Genomic DNA, 18,253 nt, shown 5'->3' with positions numbered 1-18,253 from the left:
AGTCCTACACTTCTGCGGCAAGAGAGCCACAGCCACTTCACACAATGCCCACTCCCAATTTTCATTGGAGAGACATGTGGCTTCACTGTCTAGGTAGGTACCCCCCTACCTGCCACTCTTCCCTCACCCCACTTAAGCCGAGGGAATTCCTGCCCAGAGAAGCTCCCAGGTGAGGCAAGGGTTAAGATCTACCTCTGGTAAATGGCTTTGTATCCTCCCTCTTTCCCTTTTCTCTTCTTCTATGTTAGTTCCTTCTCTTGTGTTTTGTTTAATCTGTTTTTATTGTATACTAAAATAAAAGCTGCAAAGTTTCCTTTTTTATAATATTCCCCCCCCCCAAACTAAAACGTTAATCTAGATAAAAACACTGATCCAGAGGAAAATAAGGGGGTGGAGAAAGGACGAAAAAAGAAAAAGAGGTAGAGATAGAGAGATTTTTTAAAAGTTGGCTTCTTTAGCCCTGTGCAGCCTCCCGCGGCTGGAGAGGCATGCTAGGCAAAAGAGGAAGCCCGGGCAGCGAGCGGGATGGATCGCGCTCGCTGCCCGGGCGTCCTTTTTAGCCTTGCGCAGCCTCCCATGACTGGAGAGATTGCGCAAGGCTTTTCTAGAGGAGGGAGAAGGGACTGACTGGCCGCGTCAGCCCCTTCTCCCTCCTGGGGAAAAGCCCGCAAGAGCCGCGCGAAGCTTGTGTGTGGCTCTTGGGGGCTTTTCCTGCTTACCTCCCCCCCCTGCATTCGCTCCATAGGACGCACAGACTTTTCCCCTTAGTTTTTAAGACGGAAAAACTGCGTCCTATGGTGCGAAAAATACGGTAAGTTAAATCCAGCCTATGGTTACATTTCTGTTGTAAAAGCATCCTTACATATGTAAGTTACAGTGCAATTCTACACTCAGAAGTAAGCCCCAATGACTTCACCCGGCTTATCTGTCTTAAGCTAATACCTAATAAATCTTTTGAAATTATACCTGACAATTTCAACTCTAGTAGCACACTCTGACTGTTTTTCTTTCCACTGTGGCTCATCCCAGTCCAGTTCATAAAACACCACAACAAGTGCAGGCACCAAGTTCAGATGTTTGTTCATCCAACCAGTCTTCAAGATTCCTTTTGGAATGTACCATTCATACGTTGTTCTCTGCAAGCATTGACAAACAAGGTGAGCTGCTCTCTCTGTTCTTACACAAGTTTGGGTGACTGATATATTTATGCCAGGACTTAAACATTCTGCTTTATCCCATGTCCTTCTCAATCACGGCCACCAGAAGTACAATAAAGGATCAAACCTTTCTCTTCTCTACACTAATCACCAACCTTACTGCCTAGAGCAGAATACACTTGGGGGAAAGTTTCATTATACTTAGGAGGACTTTCTACGTAAACATGCTTCATTGTAAGAAAGCAAGAATCACAATCTACTTTAGCATCTTGTTCTCACAATGGCCAACCAGATGCCTATGGGAAGCCTTGCAAACAGGACATGAACACAACTGTGTTCTACCCACTTGCACCTCCCAGCAACTGATATTAAAAGATTCCGACTTTGGTGGCAGAGAATAGGCATTATGGCCAGAAGATGATGATAGTCCTATCCTCCATGAATTTGCCTAATCTCTCTTTAAAATTGGTGCCCATCACATCTTGGGGGAACATATTCCTATGCATTTGAGTGAAGCACTTTCTTTTGCCCATTCTGAATCTTCCAAGGTCCTGGATTCTAGTATCATAAAGGAGGGAGATTCTCCCAATCCACGTTCTCTGCTCCATGCATAATCTTATACACCTCTATCATTCCCATTTCCCCCCCCTAAATTAGAAAGGCACAATTGTTGTAACTTTTCCTCACAGGGGAATTGCTCAAACCCCTTGATCATTTTGGTAGCACTTTCCCAAATTGTTTTGCAACTCTACAATTTCCTTCTTGAGGTGAGGGGACCAGAACTGTAGATAGCGTTCCAAGTGTGGCCTCAATAAAGATTTGTACAATGGCATTATAATATTGGTTTATTTTCCAATCTGTTTCCTAAGGATTCCTAACGTGATATTCCCGTTTTAACAGCTACTGCACAATGAAACAACATCTTCATAGAGCTATCCACTAAAACCCCAAGACTTTGCTCCAGGTCAGTCAGGTAAGACCCAACTAGCATATATAAGAAATCAGGACTTCCCGTCCCTCAGTGTATATCACTTTATACTCACTTACAGTGAATTGCTTTTGCCATTTTATTGCCCATTCACCCAGTCTGGAAATAATATTTTGGAACGCGTCACAATTCCCCCCCCCCCCCACTGTTCACCCCTAACTCAGACTATGAATGGACAGGTTAAAAACAGAAGTCTCAATATGGATTCTTGGGTGACTCCACTTTCTAAATCCCTCCATTGTGAGAACTGTCAATTTATTCCTAAAATAGTCTCAAGTAGAGTTGCAAAGCATGCTTTGGCTTGTGTCACATACAGAATAAGGGTTCTAGCCTATATAATAACTCAGTTTTTAGATTTAAGCTACAATTATATGCTTCCTTTTGAAAGTATCCCTTTAGCTGATTCCAGCATTCAGTTAACCTTCAAGTGGAAAACTGATTATTCAAAGAATTACAAGAATCACTGCAAGTAGCAAGTACCGTATTTTTCGCTCCATAGGGCGCACCGGACCATAGGGCGCACCTAGTTTTGGGAGGCGGAAAACAAGAAAAACTTATTCTGAACCCCAGAAGCCAGAACAGCAAGAGGGATCTGGCTTCTGGGATACCGTGTGGCTGTTCTGGCTTCTGGGATAACCGCGCCAAGCCTCTTCAGGGCAGCGGGATGAAGGCTCCCCCTGCCCGAAGAGGCTGCGCAGGGCTAAAGCAGAAGCCAGGACAGGCGCGTCGCTGAAGGGGCGCTGCGCCTTCTCTGCGCAGAGAGGGAGAAGGCGCAGTGCCCTTCAGCGAAGCTGGAGAAGGAACAGAAGGAGACCCTTCTGTTCCTCCTCCGGCTTCGCTGGACAGGTGCGTCGCTGCGAAGCAGGAGAAGGAACAGAAGGAGACCCTTCTGTGCCTCCTCGGGCTTCGCTGGACAGGCGCGCCACTCAAGGGGCGCTGCGCCTTCTCTCTCTCTGCGCAGCGCCTCTCCTTCACAGGAGAGGTGCCGCGCAGAGAGGGAGAAGGCGCAGCGCCCTTCAGCGAAGCTGGAGAAGGAACAGAAGGAGACCCTTCTGCTGCTCCTCCGGCTTCGCATGACAGGCGTGTCGCAGAAGGGGCGCTGTGCCTTCTCTCTCTCCACACAGCTCCTCTCCTTCACAGTCCCTTCTGTTCCTCCTCCGGCTTCACATGACACGCGCCTCGCCGCAAAGCCGAGGAGCCTGCATTCGCTCCATAGGACGCACACACATTTCCCCTTCATTTTTGGAGGGGAAAAAGTGCGTCCTATAGAGCAAAAAATACGGTAATTTATATTAAATATATTTTACAATCAAGACATAATCCTTTACTTCCAAACATAAAATGAAAAGCAATACCTTTGTCCTACATTTAGGATATTCATGATCCCCAGGGAGTACTTTGAAAGAAATTGGTACTCTGTCCGCTCTCCTGTTTGCACAAAAGGCGTCCCAAACTGCCCGATGAACAGCATTATACACTACATCCAAACCCGTGAGTGTAACGAAGGCCATAGGACGGCAGCATAGTTCCACAGGAAAGTCCCATTGCGAAGGGCTCATCGTTATGGTTGGTTCGCAGGGAAATCTGAAACAGTAAGTATACATTTTCAATGAACTGGTCTGTTACTCAGATACATTTATCATTATTCTGGGACACCAATAGTGAAAAGCAAGAAAAACCTATGCTAAAAAAAATAAAAATACCTCTGACTAAATTCTTCCCAAATGCAAGCTGATACGACATGCAATAGTAAATAAAATCTTAGGATTGAAAGAGGCACAGCTTCCACCACCTTAATAGCAGTATATGGAATCATAGAATTGTAGAGTTGGAAAAAACTCCAAGGGTCATCCAGTCCAACCCAGGAACCTCAACACGCGGTTCCCCATCCAATCTGAAACCATACCGGACCCTGCTTAGCTTTGCAAACTCCGCAGCCTGAAATAAATTTGTGGCTTAGCCATGAATGACCAAGCGGCTTCCTAGAAGGTTTCTCCCAACTTTCCCCGAGCTTCTCGGCAGTGTCCCTGTTCGCCCGCGGCCCCTCCCGGAGCCAGTCATGGCGCTCCCTACAGCTGACAGCGCCTGACCCTCCCGCGTCCCCTTCCCCTCGCAGCCCACCACGCCCCGCGCGGCCCCGCTCCACCCGCACCTGCGCCGCTGCACGGTGAGGAAGAAGCAGCTCCCCCTCAGCGCCACAGGCGGCCCCGCTCAACTTCCACCGGCGCAGTCCATGGGAAAGGCCCGACCGAACCACGGAGGAGAGTAGGTAAAAAGGTCCACAAGCAGCAGCGGCAGCAGCCCAAGGCCTGACTGAGGAGCCCAGCAAACAAGCCGGGGGTTGGGAGGGGGGGTGCGAAACCAGCTGAGAGCGACGTCTCCAGCTGGCCAATGAGCGCCAAGATTCATCAAGGGACGAAACCATTGGAGCGCGGGTGGCGTTAGAGTTCGACGAAGAGCCAATGAGGACCCGGAAAGAGGCCGGACTGGCGTAAGGGAACCGAAGCGAGCCAGAGGGCGCGTCTGAAAGAGCCTGTGGCCAATAGCCAGCCGGGAACAAGACGCGGAAGGGTGGACCCCAGCGTCCAATAGGAAGGCCGGTGAGGACGCGGGTGCCGTGACCCCGCCTCCCCTTGTCATTTTCGGCGCACGCGCACGGGTAGGCGGCTGTCGGGATCAGTCGGGGCTGCGTGGATCTCGCCCTGGCGGAGAGGAGGGCGTCGCGATCACCTGGGAGGAGGGACGGTGGGCAGTGAAAGGGGTTGGGGGGGGGGCTCCTGTTTCCTCCGGTGTCGCGCCATGACGGCGAACGAAGACCAGGAGGTGAGTGAGGATTGAAAGGTTTTGGTGATGATGGGGAGAAGGGCAGAGTTTCATCCGCTGCACAAGTAGAGAATCAACAGGCGAAGTTCTCTCCCCCCCCACCCCCCGCTCTGCCTCTCGGGGCAGGCGCTGCACCTGTTGAGCTTCTGCCTGCCGCAGCCAAAAGCTTGTACAGGCAACATGGGGCATAGCTCAGTTGCTTAGAGCAACGGTGCCGATAATGCAGAGGCTGCAATTTCGATCCCCATATGAGCCAGTTGCATTTTCCTTCCTAAGGGTTGCACTAGATGATCCTTGTGGTCCCTTCTAACTCTCCAATTCTATGAACAGAGCAGAGGTGGGCAGAATTTAGGCTAGCACCCGCTGCTGGATATCTAGGTGATTTGCAGAATATCCGGAAGGTTTCCTGACTCTGAAGTGTCCTGACAATAGCAAGAATTAGGCTGCGGGGGGGGGGGAGATGGGTTGCAAGAGTGGGCATCTTTGCAGAAGGGGCTTGCAAGCTTGGTTCAAATCCAGATCTCAAGCGCTAGAGCAGAGCTTATGTGCAGAGACATCCTGTTCCTTAATTCTAAGCAGACTTGCCTTGCTAAACCACTGTTTTGCACCTCCTTCTGTTTGGTGGTTCTGAGTCTTAGTGAAAAAAACAAACTGAATCCCATAGGCCCACCCCTACATTACAGAAGTTAGCATGCTTAAAAACCTCAGGATAATTTTGGTAATTTACTCACTATAGTTGTCAACACCAAGTAGGCAATACCCTGATTCAGTGGTTTTTCAACCAGTGTGGCATGGCACCCTGGGGTGCCTTGTATGATGGTCATGGGTGCAACACTGTCATCTGTTCCTCTTTCCTTCCCTCATCCTCAGATGCCCTCTTGCATCTCAGCCTCCCAAAGCACAGCTGTTAGTTGGGGCAGACCTGGCTACAAGCTCCACAGGCGAATGCTGCCTCTGGGGCTGGTCAGGGGGTGCTGGTTGCCAGGAGCTGAAGCAGCCTCAGAGTAAGCAAGCAAGCGGGTGAGGGAGACCAGCCAGCCAGTCCACCAGCCCTTGCTGTTGGGAATGGACAGACAAGTCCCAGGCCCCTATGGGGCAGTGTGTGGATGCACCTCTCTTTGGGGCGGGGGAGGGGCAGCTCAGAGACCAGGGGCGGCAGTATTGGCTGCCCAGAGGACTCCCAAGGAGAGGGGAAAGGAGGCTGAGGGGACACCCCACAAAGGAGGATGTTCAAAAAGGTGAGAGTCTGCCTGCTCTGCGGGCAAGGGGTGACATAACTGGGCTTCTGAGCCCCACAGGGGTACCGCTGAAAGAATGTAGTTGCTCAAGGGAGCTGTGGACTCAAAAAGGTTGAAAACCTCTGCACTGATTGAAAGCCGGAAGGGAGCATAGCTTGGTGGGACCATAGCTTGGTGGTAGAGTACGCACACACAGACCAGACACACAGACCCCGCATCTACATTCACAAAGACAACCTACCATCTTTACTTTTGCTACACAGTAGAAAACCCGATAGTTATGTGTTCATTACATATTCCGTTCCAACAAGATGTAAACATTGGATTTGGATCATAATTTTTGTTGTATTCTTCATATCGAATAATTCTATCAATTCTATAGATAAATACAAATATCCAAATTTATCTGTTGTATAGAATATGTATTTTCATGTTTTCTTTTCTTAACTTTGCCTTGGATTTAAAGAACTGCATTAGAGAGCATATGCCTAATGGAACTTTGGGCTTCTGTTTCTCAAAACAGCAGTCTCCCAGGCCACATAGTAAATGGGTTGTGAAGCAAGGGACACAGGGGAGACTTTCAAAGTACTGTAGCTTGAAATATGACACAAGGCACTATTGTCCATAAGTGGGGGGATCAAAAAGTTACAGTGGTACCTCAGTTTAAGAACAGCTGTGTTTACAAACTATTTGATATACGAACTCCGCAAAACCGGAAGTAGTGTCCCGGTTTGGGAACTTTACCTCGGTTTAAGAATGGAATCTGAACAGTGGAAGGGCACCGGCGGCGGGAGCCCTCATTAGGGAAAGCATGCCTCAGTTTAAGAATGGTTTTGGTTTAAGAACGGACTTCCGGAACAGATTAAGTTTGTAAACCGAGGTACCACTGTATAGGGAGTACCATGCACAGAATACTCCTACAATCTTTCTACATGTGTATATGCATTTTAAGGTCTTGTACAAAACAGTGAAAATTAATCATAACTGCTTTTTAAAAAAAAAAAAAAAAAAGCACATGCAAAATAAAATAGGGCTTTTGGTTCTGTCCAGACTACTTTAAAAAGTACAGGCACCCCACCCCACCCCAGTTATGTGTATTCAAGTGATGTGTGACCGCGCATATGCATGCCACTGGAAACCAGAATTAGGAGGAAAGACCTGAAGTGCCTCAATAAAGCCCTGCTGCGCCTCCGGCTCATGAGGAGACCCTCCCCAGAGCCCAAAGGGAACATCCTCTTTTATCTACTTGCACTGTGCGCTTTCGAACTGCTAGGTTGGCAGGAGCAGGGACCGAGCAATGGGAGCTTACCCCATCGTGGGGATTTGAACCACCAACCTTCTGATCAGCAAGCCCTAGGCTCTGTGATTTAACCCACGGTGCATCAGTAGTAGTAGTATTAAACCCTTTTTTATTTAATGTTCTCTTTTTAAAAAATATTTTGAACTAAGGTTGAAGGTGATGAAATTAATATCAAATATTAATACTTAAACAGATTGTACACAATTTAAAGAAGCAAATAGGAGTTCACCAAGACCACTACTGCTAAGTATCTCTGGCCCTTTCCTGTAGGACTATTTTGTGTTTTAAAGATTTGTGCAAATGTTCTCTTTAGGTTTTAAAAATATTAATAGTTTTCTTGTTCTTTCCTTCAGATGGAGCTAGAAGCATTACGTTCTATTTATGAAAGTGATGAGTGTTTTAGGGAACTTAGCCCTATTTCCTTTCAATATAGGGTGAGTTTGTGTGAGGTTTTATTGCAGAAAAGTAAACTGTGTTGACTTGAACTGAGTCTCAATTCTTCCAAGACATATGCGTGTATCTGAGGTAGCTCACAGTTTTTACTGTTTTTTTATTGATTTATTGATTAATTGCATGCATTTACTGTGATTTAGCTACTGTACTCTGCTTTGGGATTATTTTATAGGAAAAGTGGGCAACAAACGTATTAAGAAAAAAGTACACCACTTGTCTAATGTGAATGAAGGAATATTATTTAACTTTAAGCTTCAATAGCCACATTCATTTTCATAGGATTGACAGCATGCAATTTGTGAAGTCGAGCTCAGATTCATGCTGTTATCCAGCAATCTCATTTGAATTAAGCGATAATTATTTGAATTAAGAATAACGTGAATTAATAATTAAACAGTGATGATACTGCGTTTAGTCAGAATGAGGAAAGTTACCTATGGAGCAAATATCTTTTTTATTATTGTTTTATAATGGCAGCTGCATTGATTCCTGTGAAATAATATTTTACATTTGTATCAATTAGTGTTGCAGTCGTCTTATCTGAAGACTCAATTCTATGGATGATGATAATAATAAAAATGAACAGTGAAGGATCCTTGTTATAAAACAAATATATTTCAGTATTTCTTCTTTGGTTTAAAAATCGGGGGGGGGGGTCTGGATTCTTCTTACACTGCCATGCTTTATAAATATTTTCCAGATAGGTGAAAATGGAGACCCTAAAGCTTTCCTGATAGAAATATCATGGCCAGAAACATACCCTCAAACTGCTCCAGTCATCTCTATGGATGCATTCTTCAATAACTCTATGTAAGTAGTCCAGATTATAAGAAGTGGCATTCCTTCTGGAATAGCCTTCTTTTGCATCTATCCCTAAAAGGAAGTTCTATTATTTCTCCTAGAGCCTCCACCATAAAGCAAAGTATATTGAACAAATTAATGGAAGAAGTTGAAGTCAACCTTGGTACCTCTATGACATACACAATTTTTGAATATGCCAAAGATAATAAAGAGCTGTTTATGGAAAACCAACCCATTAATATTGCGGTAAGCTGATAACTTGTCTATATATCTCAAAATACTAGTGTTTTCCCCCAAATATTAAGAAGTCAATGCCAAACTGCCACTGCAAGAATAAGTTCACATTTCTAGAAAAGTTTCACTTTCCTATAGTAAACAAGTAACTGTTTGCCTCAGGTACAAATCAGTATTCTGGATGTTGTTAGTAAAAATGGCTGATTATCATACCTAGAATTGTATATTGTTCACTGGCTACAATATATAAAACTCCATGTATTGTCAACAAGGATTATCATAAGTCACAACACAAATATACTTATCTCATAATGAGCTTTCATAGCCAGTAAATGCTAAGTTTCCAGTGTAGAAAAGTATAGATGAAAATCTGAAGCTGTTGGATCTTTACTAGATGGGAACCCAAGGATGAGAGAAAGTGCCAATAAATTACAGAAATATCTTATTAACAAATTACATTTTTTAGACAGCTTTGAACAACTGCATCTCAACAGGACATCCAGATGCAGCACAAACTAGTAAGAAAAAAGAGAAAAAGGAACAATTGACCAAAACACAAAAACGAAAGTTAGCAGATAAAACAGGTGTGTATGGTGTAGTTCATATGTTTCTTTTAGATTTTTTTAAAACATGCATCTTGTTATTGTATGAATTAGGAGATTTAACAAATGTTTGTCAAAGTACAGGATTTTACCAATGTTTGTATATTATGTTTATATTTTTGTGCAGGATTTTTTGCTTTTTTGGGTGCTTTAATAATAAAATGTTTATTAAAGCTGTGTGTGTGTGTGTGTGAGAGAGAGAGAGAGAATACAGTTAATCTTTCAGTAGTTATTGAGTTGGCTCCCATAAAAAGATCAAACCATGGTTTGGTACTATGACAGGGGTAGGCAACCTAAGGCCCAGGGGCCAGATGTGGCCCAATCGCCTCCTCAATCCGGCCCATGGATGGTCCGGGAATCAGCGTGTTTTTACACGAGTAGAATGTGTCCTTTTATTTAAAATGCATCTCTGGGTTATTTGTGGGGCATAGGAATTCGTTCACTTCCCCCCCAAAAAATATAGTCTGGCCCACGACATGGTCTGAGGGACAGTGGACCAGCCCACAGCTGGAAAAGGTTGCTGACCCCTGCACTATGAGAATGAACCCTGTCTTCACGTTGTCCTTCCTTCCCACTCCCTTTATGAACCCCATTTAATTATTTAGTGTGTGGCTGCAAATAATAGTTTGCATTTTGAATCTCGCAGCAAGATGTGGTTTGCTGCAAACCAGGAAGCGATTAATTAAAATCTGAAATTTGAAAATTAACGGCTTGTTTGTGGTGTTTTGAATAGATCACAAAGGAGAGCTTCCTCGAGGATGGAATTGGGTTGATGTAATAAAGGTAACATACATCACAGTTGAAAATTATTTAATACATATATATTTAAGAGACTTCAGCAGTGTTTAATCTGTTTCTCTCCCTTTCTCTTCTTTTTGTTAACCATTTTGGACATGGATGGCATTTGGATTCTCTTCTTGTCCTTATGTAGCATGTAAGTATTTCAGTCTTCCTGAATTGTTGTACTAGTTTTGAGATACTTTAATTCCAAGGTTATTTGGGATACTTTCTCCTTTTGATAAGTTTTTAGGGCACTTACCCTAAACATGAAAAGAAATCCTATTGAATTGTGTCCACGTATTTTTTTTAACAAATTCAGAAGTATTGGCTAACCAGCCTACCACTTTGTGAAAAGAATAGTAATTGTTAGAACTTTTCAACCAAATCTGATATATAATACAGTGGTACCCCAGGTTACATACGCTTCAGGTTACATACGCTTCAGGCTACACACTCCGCTAACCCAGAAATAGTGCTTCAGGTTAAGAACTTTGCTTCCTGATAAGAACAGAAATCATGCTCTGGCAGCGCGGCAGCAGCAGGAGGCCCCATTAGCTAAAGTGGTGCTTCAGGTTAAGAACAGTTTCAGGTTAAGAACAGACCTCCAGAACAAATTAAGTACTTAACCCGAGGTACCACTGTATTGAATATGCAAGAAAGTGGAAATCAAAATGTTGTGTGATGTTCCCAGTGCTTGTAAATGTGTGATTAATACAGGTTAACTGTTTACAAATAAGTTCAATGCCCACATGTGTAATTGCCATCTCCCTGCATGCTTGCATTCCTCCGTCGTTGTAATTATGTTGTACACTAGCCTGCTTCACATATCACCTTAAACCAATGCCTAATTTCCCCCCTGTACTTCATCACACTTCATATTCACTTTTAAACTACAGCTAAGCTCACCATGGTATAAAGTGATATGCAAACAAGGCCATTGACTATAGTGCAAAGTGATGGTTTGCATGTGTGAAGGAATGATCACAGAAGAATCACAACAAATCAAACTTTTTAGTAATCTAATGTTAATTAAAAAAACAATACTTTAAGGGGCTGTCCAGGCAGGCCGTCTAATAAAGTGGTAAAACATGTCTACTGAGTTTCATTAAGGTTGCCACAAAGCATCTGATGAACTGCCTCAGGCCAAGACATACTTTGTTTCCATGCACTGAGATTCTGATCAGTGCTATAGTCCCAGGTCCGTACTCTCAGGGTTTCTTTTTTTACTCTATGTCTCCCCAACCCTTTCAGCAACTTTTTGTATAAGCAGCTCTCTTCGTTTTGGCAGTAAATCGGTTTTTACACCTGTTACTGAATTTTGTGACATTCTAGATACTAGCAGTACCAGTCTCAGATACCTGCCTTTAAGAAAGAAAAAAGTTAACAGAAAATCTGCAGATTGAGGCCAAGAAAAATGGTAGCTACTGAATATTTTAATCTTTTTTTCAGCTAAGCAAAACTGGCTGCAAGGATGATGAATAGGAGGACACTGATATAGGAAAACATCAGCTTTTACTACAACACTGTTTGGAACCAACTGCCATATTCTCTCTTTTTTCATTTACATTTTATAAAATGACAGTTCCTCGCACATTGTAATCTGAAAAGGTGTGCTTACCTAGAGGGAAATGTTTTTGGTATCCATAATCACTTTCTTCATATCACATGTTTGCCTTTAAAGAAATTTGGTTGAAGATTGTCTCCTTCTATTTCGATGTCAACTATCAGGCCTCTGAATATAAAAATATGTAATTTGCTTTTATACTGTTTGACCCTGTACTAAATCATGCAAAACTGAAAGTGAATCATCTAATGCTCTAGCTGCTAGTCTTATTTTATATTTCTTTCTTGCATAGCTTCTTCAGTGTTATTTCAAATACTATTCATTACTGATCCAGCTTTTCAGATGAAATCTACAATGACAGGCTAAATTTTGGATCTTCCTGAACCGTGGTATTCTTTAAATGCATTTTTCAACCCAATTCCATGGTCTCCCTCTAGCACAGCTTCCCAGTGTAATATAGTCATAGTCCTAGAAAGCAAAACAGGATCATGAGGTACAAAATATAAGGTATCAACTTTTATTCCCACGGCACATCTGCAGTTGCCTACCAGCCACTAATGATGCCCTTGCATTGGTACAGTCCCTGCATCAGTTATCAGCCCATGGCAAAGAACAAATGCACTCATTATATGATTGAGCCAGTACATATGGTGTCCCATGCACAACTAGAGAGAGATGGCTCCACCTCTCCATGTTGTAGGGAGGTAGCAGTAGGCAGAAACTACAAGCATCAGGCCTCCCTTCAGACAGGGATTAAATCTTCTGCCAATCCACAGCCTACAACAATAATATTTTTGCCAGGCAAACAAGAAGGGAAGAACCATTCCATTGGCAACCCAATATCCTAGTGATCTCTGGGCTCTGAGAATTGTGGGCCCTTGAATGAGATTTGAGATTTGCTCTGGGATCAGTGATCATACACTAACAACTGTCGGAACACTCCACATAGCTTATATGTTGGTGTCTTCCATGGAGAGAAAAGATATTTTGCTAATGGAGAAGTCAGAGGCAAGAAAGGAGGAACAGTATGGTAGGGAGTTCACAGCAGAAAGCACCAGGAGTTATCTGGTAGTTTGTTAGGATGGAGTGCTGTAACGTGAGACAGAAGAGAATGAAGTCACCGCCTGCCACAGGAATTAGCACAAGTCAGACCCACAATGTGGCTTTTGTAATTACCCAACAACCTTTTGCTATGACACACACCCTTTCCCCCAACCGGTGATGGCCAAACTTGGCCCTCCAGCTGTTTTGGGACTACAGTTCCCATCATCCCTGACCACTGGTCCTGTTAGCTAGGGATGATGGGAGTTGCAGTCCAAAAACAGGTGGAGGGCCAAGTTTGGCCAACACTGCCCCAAACCATGTTTAGATGCACTAGGTGCATTAGGAGCTGCAACTCGGTGGAATGGGATAGCAGAAGCTCCATAGACATTGGGTTGCAAGTTCAATCCCTGGATGAAATATCCTAGCAGAAGAGGCTGGAAAAGAGCGGCATATATAGACATACTTGAGGCAGGGCAGCACTATAGCCAATGGGAGTCAACGGTTCATGAGCCAATAGCCCCATTTAAATATTTGCTTGCCTTGCATAGAAGTAGAGGTGTTTTAATCTTTTTTACAGTTGATTTTAATTAACTTTAAATGTGTTTAATGACTTTAACTGTTTTTGTTGATAATTTTAATAGTTCTGGTGAACTGCTTAGAGGTTTTACTACAGTCAAGCAGTTTTCAAATTTGGTTGAATAAATAAAATAAATTTAAGCCCCAGAATGCCATCATTTCTCCCAGCTCCTTTCATCCCAGCCATGAACCTTTCCCCAGAAACCTTTGGTTGATTGCCGGTAGCCACTGTAGAGGCAATGCCCCACTTGTACACACCCTTCTACTACTTGATTTATTATTACATCAGTACATAACCAGGGTAAGTGGGTGGTATATAAATTCAATAAATACCACTACTACTACTACAACTACAGCAGCAGCAGCAGCATAGAAAGCTAGTGAATTGTTGGGATACACTTTGTTACTCTAGCTAATGCTCCAGTGGCCACAGACCTCGTCAGGTCATTAATTATGGGGGAATATTGAAATCCACAAGGCTTACTTGCTGAGTCCCTCCAGTTTCAGCCAAATCATCCCACCTCTTTTATAAGCATAGCGAAAGATACACATCCCAAGCTGTTTCCCAATACAAATGAAACTATCCTATTCAATCCAGAGCCACTGTTATTTGACAGCAATGAATCTTACCTTTTATCTATGAAGTTACTGTTCCTCACTCATCCACAAAGTTGATGGGCTAAATATAATTTCACTTCTGATAATTATTTTTTAAATGGGTAATTAGAATTCTGATAGGACTGCAGTCCAAAACACACTGGGGAGTACACTTCATTGAACTCAGAACTTCTGAGTAAACCTGCATAGAATTCCACTGTATGAAAAACTGTGATGAAAAAATAACTAGTACTAACCCACCAGTACATTTTCTCTGTTGGAAATGCATTTATGGTAGTTTGTATTTTTCCTCTCAAAAGGTAGCACAGTACCCGCCCTAAATGCTGGGCGCCATTTATTTCTGTTCGTTATTTTCTTCCTTTGGAAAAATAGGAGTTGTCATGTTTTCTTGTATATGTTAATGAATAAAGAGATCGATATAACTACCAAATGGGTAGATAAAACGGAATTTTGCATAGATGTGCCGTTTTGTATCTAAAAGTTCTCTTTACTGTTTAAATAGTAATAGAGCATAAGATGCCTTAATGCCATCTAATTTTTATTGTGGGAAGGGAGGGGTTTAAATAAATATATATTTATCTGCTGTGTTGTGTGTTTATTTGCATTTAGGCCCTGTGCATACGCTGGGCCAAAGTTAAGCAGAAACTTCAACTGTAGAGTTCAGCACATATTTCAATCTGCTATCAAAATCTTTGTGACTTCAACCTGCTTCAATTTGGCTGGGCAGCATTATGTGTCTCTGTAACAATATGCTACAAGACGCATGAAGAGCCCTGTTGCAGCAGGCCAAAGGCCTATTTAGCACAGCATCCCATTCTCGCAGGGACGCGGGTGGCACTGTAGGGACGCTGGTGGCGCTGTGGGTAAAACCTCAGTACCTACAACTTGCTGATCGCAAGGTCGGCAGTTCGAATCCCCGCGGCGGGGTGAGCTCCCGCCATTCGGTCCCAGCTCCTGCCCACCTAGCAGTTCGAAAGCACCCCTAAGTGCAAGTAGATAAATAGGTACCGCTTTATAGCAGGAAGGTAAACGGCGTTTCCGTGTGTGGCGCTGGTGCTGGCTCGCCAGATGCCGCTTAGTCACGCTGGCCACGTGACCCGGAAGTGTCTCCGGACAGCGCTGGCTCCCGGCCTCTTGAGCGAGATGAGTGTGCAACCCTAGAGTCGGACACAACTGGCCCGTACGGGCAGGGGTACCTTTACCCATTCTCACAGTGACCAACTGGAAGGCTGCAAGCAGGACATGAGTACAGGATTGGGTGTGGGTGTTTTTTTCCCAGATGGAACTCACCAGAACTCAGTTCCAGCACCTCTCTGGTGGGCGCCATTGCCACTATAAGAGAACAAGGGAGGCGTTCATGGTAAGCGCCTCTTTTTCTAGAAAAATAAGACTGGAAACAAAGCTCCCCCAACCTGTGATTCCCAGTAACATGCTGCCTCGAACAATGTGGGTAGAACATAGCCGTCATGGAAGGGGGAAGGGGAGATAGAGCAACAGTGGGTGACTTGGCATGTAGCACACAGAAGAAAAGAAATGCATGGGCTGTCCTAGTGTTGAGGATGTGAGCAAACTGGTGGAATGTTTCTGCTGTAAAGAACCATTTCAAAAAAGGAAAACTGATGAGAGCGGGATAATTTTAGCAGAGAAAGACTGCTCCAGAAACAGTTTAGCCTGCTCCATGTGTTCTCCCCCACCCCCTGCTACTGGGGAATCAATATAGGATCCAAACCTACATATCCTCCCAAATAAGTAAATTAAATAGCATGATCAACAGACTGGATCACAGGCCAAGTTATTTTTTGACAACTCCCGCCGTTCTACAAATAGATGTTATATCTGTGCTTCTTTGAAATTTAATTAGAGCCATCACAAAAATGAACAGGATATGTAGCCACTCGGCTATGTAATTTTTAGTGCAGTGAATACCTACATAAATTATTGCGCCTTTCACACACAATTTCTATGAAAGGAATCCAGATATTAAACATCTAACATCTTTGTACTGAGCACCTGTATTTCTGCTGATGGGGGGACGGGACTCATTTGAGACTGCCAGCTATGGAAAATAGAGTGCTTTTGTTCAATAGCTCCCCAATGGAGAGGAAACTCAGTTTATGCAGAGTAGAAATTTAGTTACCATGACAATTTATCTGAATAGACCAGTTGGGGGGGAAACAAACAAACCGGAATTGCTTGTCTCCTTTCTGCTGCCACTTGACATGAAGTCGGAATTGGTAGGCTCTTGAAGGAAAACCTTGAAAGGTAGGATATCTGAATACTTCAGACACACTGGTTGATCTTTAGTTGCATGTTGCATTGTAGGGCACACTCTGCTTCTGCACTTTCCTTGTAATTAAAATATCTTAAAATAGCCCACCCCATCCGGGCTGGGGCTAATGGGAGTTGTAGTCCCACTTCCCAGGACGGTGCGAGGACCAATTTTGGGGTTGCACCAGCCTACCCTTTCCCTTGCCGGACTGTGGAGGTAAGAGGTACTGTATCATTTAAGGTAAGCGGACTTATAGTCCAAAATATCAGGAGGCTGCTTAAGAATATATTGCAGCAAAACCACCTCTCTTCCAGCTGTGTTCTTTCGCTTAAAAAATGTGCAGGCAGAAGTGGCTTCCAATTATAACTTCTAACACAATTATCTGAATTTGCCCTGTGTTGTGGTTTCAACAGAGTTAGTTATTTCGTCCAGTAAGGCAACTGTTAACAATCCTCACCAAACTGCTCAAACTTGAGACCAACTGAAATAATTCCACAGTGGTTCTGCGTGGTTGGTCCCATGTTGCATCATTGTCTTCTATGAAGCTGTACCATGTGTGATAGGCAGGCTGTGGTCTGGGGTCAACTATCCTGACGAGCCATTTCAACTCTACTGATTGGGAAACAATTGTTGCTGCTCAACCTAGCACGATTGATTTTGTATAATTAATAAATTTGTTCATTGTTACCTACCGGCAAAAAACAGCCACCTAACAAACTCCAGACAACACTGGCTTAATTATTTTTCTCAACAATTTGTATAGGAATCTGTTTTAAGCTGATTGTTATTGTAATAAAGTGAGATAATAAATAAAGGTAGAGATTCATATCGAGTGCTGAACACATTCTTATGAGCACAATAATGTTCAGCTATGTGGCTTGTTTTTCCTCTTTCCTCTTTTTTATTTGGCTTTGGCGCTGACTGTTCTAGCCAACAGCTCTTAAAAGGAGGCTAAAATCTGAATGGCAAGTCAAACAGGTTTTGCCACTGTATGTTGCTATGGGTTAGCGCTGCCTGGGAATCAGTAAACTTACTCACTTCATTACGCCAAGAGGCAGAGAAGAAAAATAGTGCTGGGAAGAGAGATGGGGTTTTTGTTTGCTATTTGGAAGCATCTGTGGGAGAGAAAATCCTACTACGTCATGGGTATTTTGTAAATACGTGTTATACTTCTCAAAGGCAAATGAAGGAAATGTGAAATGATGTTTGCAATTGGCTGATAATACTTTCAGTTACGCAGCAGTACCTGTAATTAGATTTGTGCCCTGCTGTCTTCTTACTAAATCTGTTCTCTTCTTACTAAAATTATAACTTTGGAAGGAAGCATAAGAAGATGTTCGGTTATATGTTTTGGAGTACAACTAACTGATTCTTAGCTCAGGAGAGAGCTAAAACAATCCGCCAATACCCAAGAGGCAATGAAATAAAACTTTCCTCTAAGCTGACTTTCTACATTTTCTGACTTTAAACATCTGTGCAGAAACCATGTGGGCAGCTTACACAAAAGGAAATTTGTCTCAGAAGCCTCTACATACAGTAAGTACCTTTTGAGTAAATCTTAAATCTTTTATTAAAACTAGTTTTAAATTACAAACTAGTTTTCCTATGTTGGTTTCTGTTGTAAAACTTTGTATTTCACCCTCACATTTTTGGAGGGGGTATCTGGGCTGTGTAAGACCCCAGTGTTAAAAAGCATAGATGAAAGATACCTAACCCTTGTGTTATTTTCAACTCAAAACTGTCAGCAGATTTCAACACATTATGAATAGTGAAAGGTTATGATCTACTTATTTAAACCGTTGCTTC

The 18,253-nt window shown here is 43.3% G+C and overlaps 3 protein-coding genes across 9 annotated transcripts in view; 2 read left to right on the top strand and 1 right to left on the bottom strand.

The window, feature by feature from the left end:
• The window catches only part of TRAPPC11 (trafficking protein particle complex subunit 11), a 71,225-nt gene extending 66,597 nt beyond the window's left edge, over positions 1 to 4,628 (bottom strand). For 3 of the 4 annotated variants that reach the window (XM_083459806.1, XM_083459807.1, XM_083459808.1), the window contains exons 1-3: positions 4,298 to 4,542; positions 3,501 to 3,729; positions 967 to 1,136 (exon numbers count right to left, since the gene is read on the bottom strand). In XM_083459806.1, coding sequence (XP_083315932.1) covers positions 967 to 1,136; positions 3,501 to 3,704 — 374 coding nt within the window. In that variant the 5' untranslated portion in view covers positions 3,705 to 3,729; positions 4,298 to 4,542. Of the gene's footprint in view, positions 1 to 966; positions 1,137 to 3,500; positions 3,730 to 4,297 lie in introns of all 4 variants that reach the window. The other variant, XM_083459805.1, reaches the window with a different exon arrangement.
• A 95-nt stretch (positions 4,629 to 4,723) lies between these two features.
• On the top strand, positions 4,724 to 14,761 carry RWDD4 (RWD domain containing 4). 2 transcript variants are annotated; one of them, XM_083460192.1, is made up of 7 exons: positions 4,724 to 4,968; positions 7,860 to 7,940; positions 8,660 to 8,769; positions 8,862 to 9,006; positions 9,461 to 9,578; positions 10,330 to 10,379; positions 11,826 to 14,761. In XM_083460192.1, the coding sequence occupies exons 1-7, from the start codon at positions 4,945 to 4,947 to the stop codon at positions 11,856 to 11,858; spliced, it is 561 nt and encodes a 186-aa protein (XP_083316318.1). In that variant the 5' UTR covers positions 4,724 to 4,944; the 3' UTR covers positions 11,859 to 14,761. The 2 variants fall into 2 exon arrangements, with proteins under 2 accessions (XP_083316318.1, XP_083316317.1); XM_083460191.1 differs by having other exon boundaries at positions 4,795 to 4,968; positions 10,330 to 14,761.
• A 1,394-nt stretch (positions 14,762 to 16,155) lies between these two features.
• The window catches only part of LOC310686260 (NACHT and WD repeat domain-containing protein 2-like), a gene marked incomplete at its 5' end in the record, with an annotated part of 39,387 nt that continues 37,289 nt past the window's right edge, over positions 16,156 to 18,253 (top strand). Inside the window, 2 exons of one of the 3 annotated variants that reach the window (XM_083459618.1) lie at positions 16,156 to 16,440; positions 17,928 to 17,983. In XM_083459618.1, the coding sequence (XP_083315744.1) occupies positions 17,933 to 17,983 (51 nt within the window). Of the gene's footprint in view, positions 16,441 to 17,353; positions 17,984 to 18,253 lie in introns of those variants that run through there. The other 2 variants (XM_083459617.1, XM_083459616.1) reach the window with 2 other exon arrangements.

The sequence above is a fragment of the Podarcis liolepis genome (assembly GCF_965112155.1).
Source record: "Podarcis liolepis genome assembly, chromosome: 9".
Lineage (NCBI taxonomy): Eukaryota > Metazoa > Chordata > Lepidosauria > Squamata > Lacertidae > Podarcis > Podarcis liolepis.
This window is presented reverse-complemented; position numbering and strand designations above follow the sequence as displayed.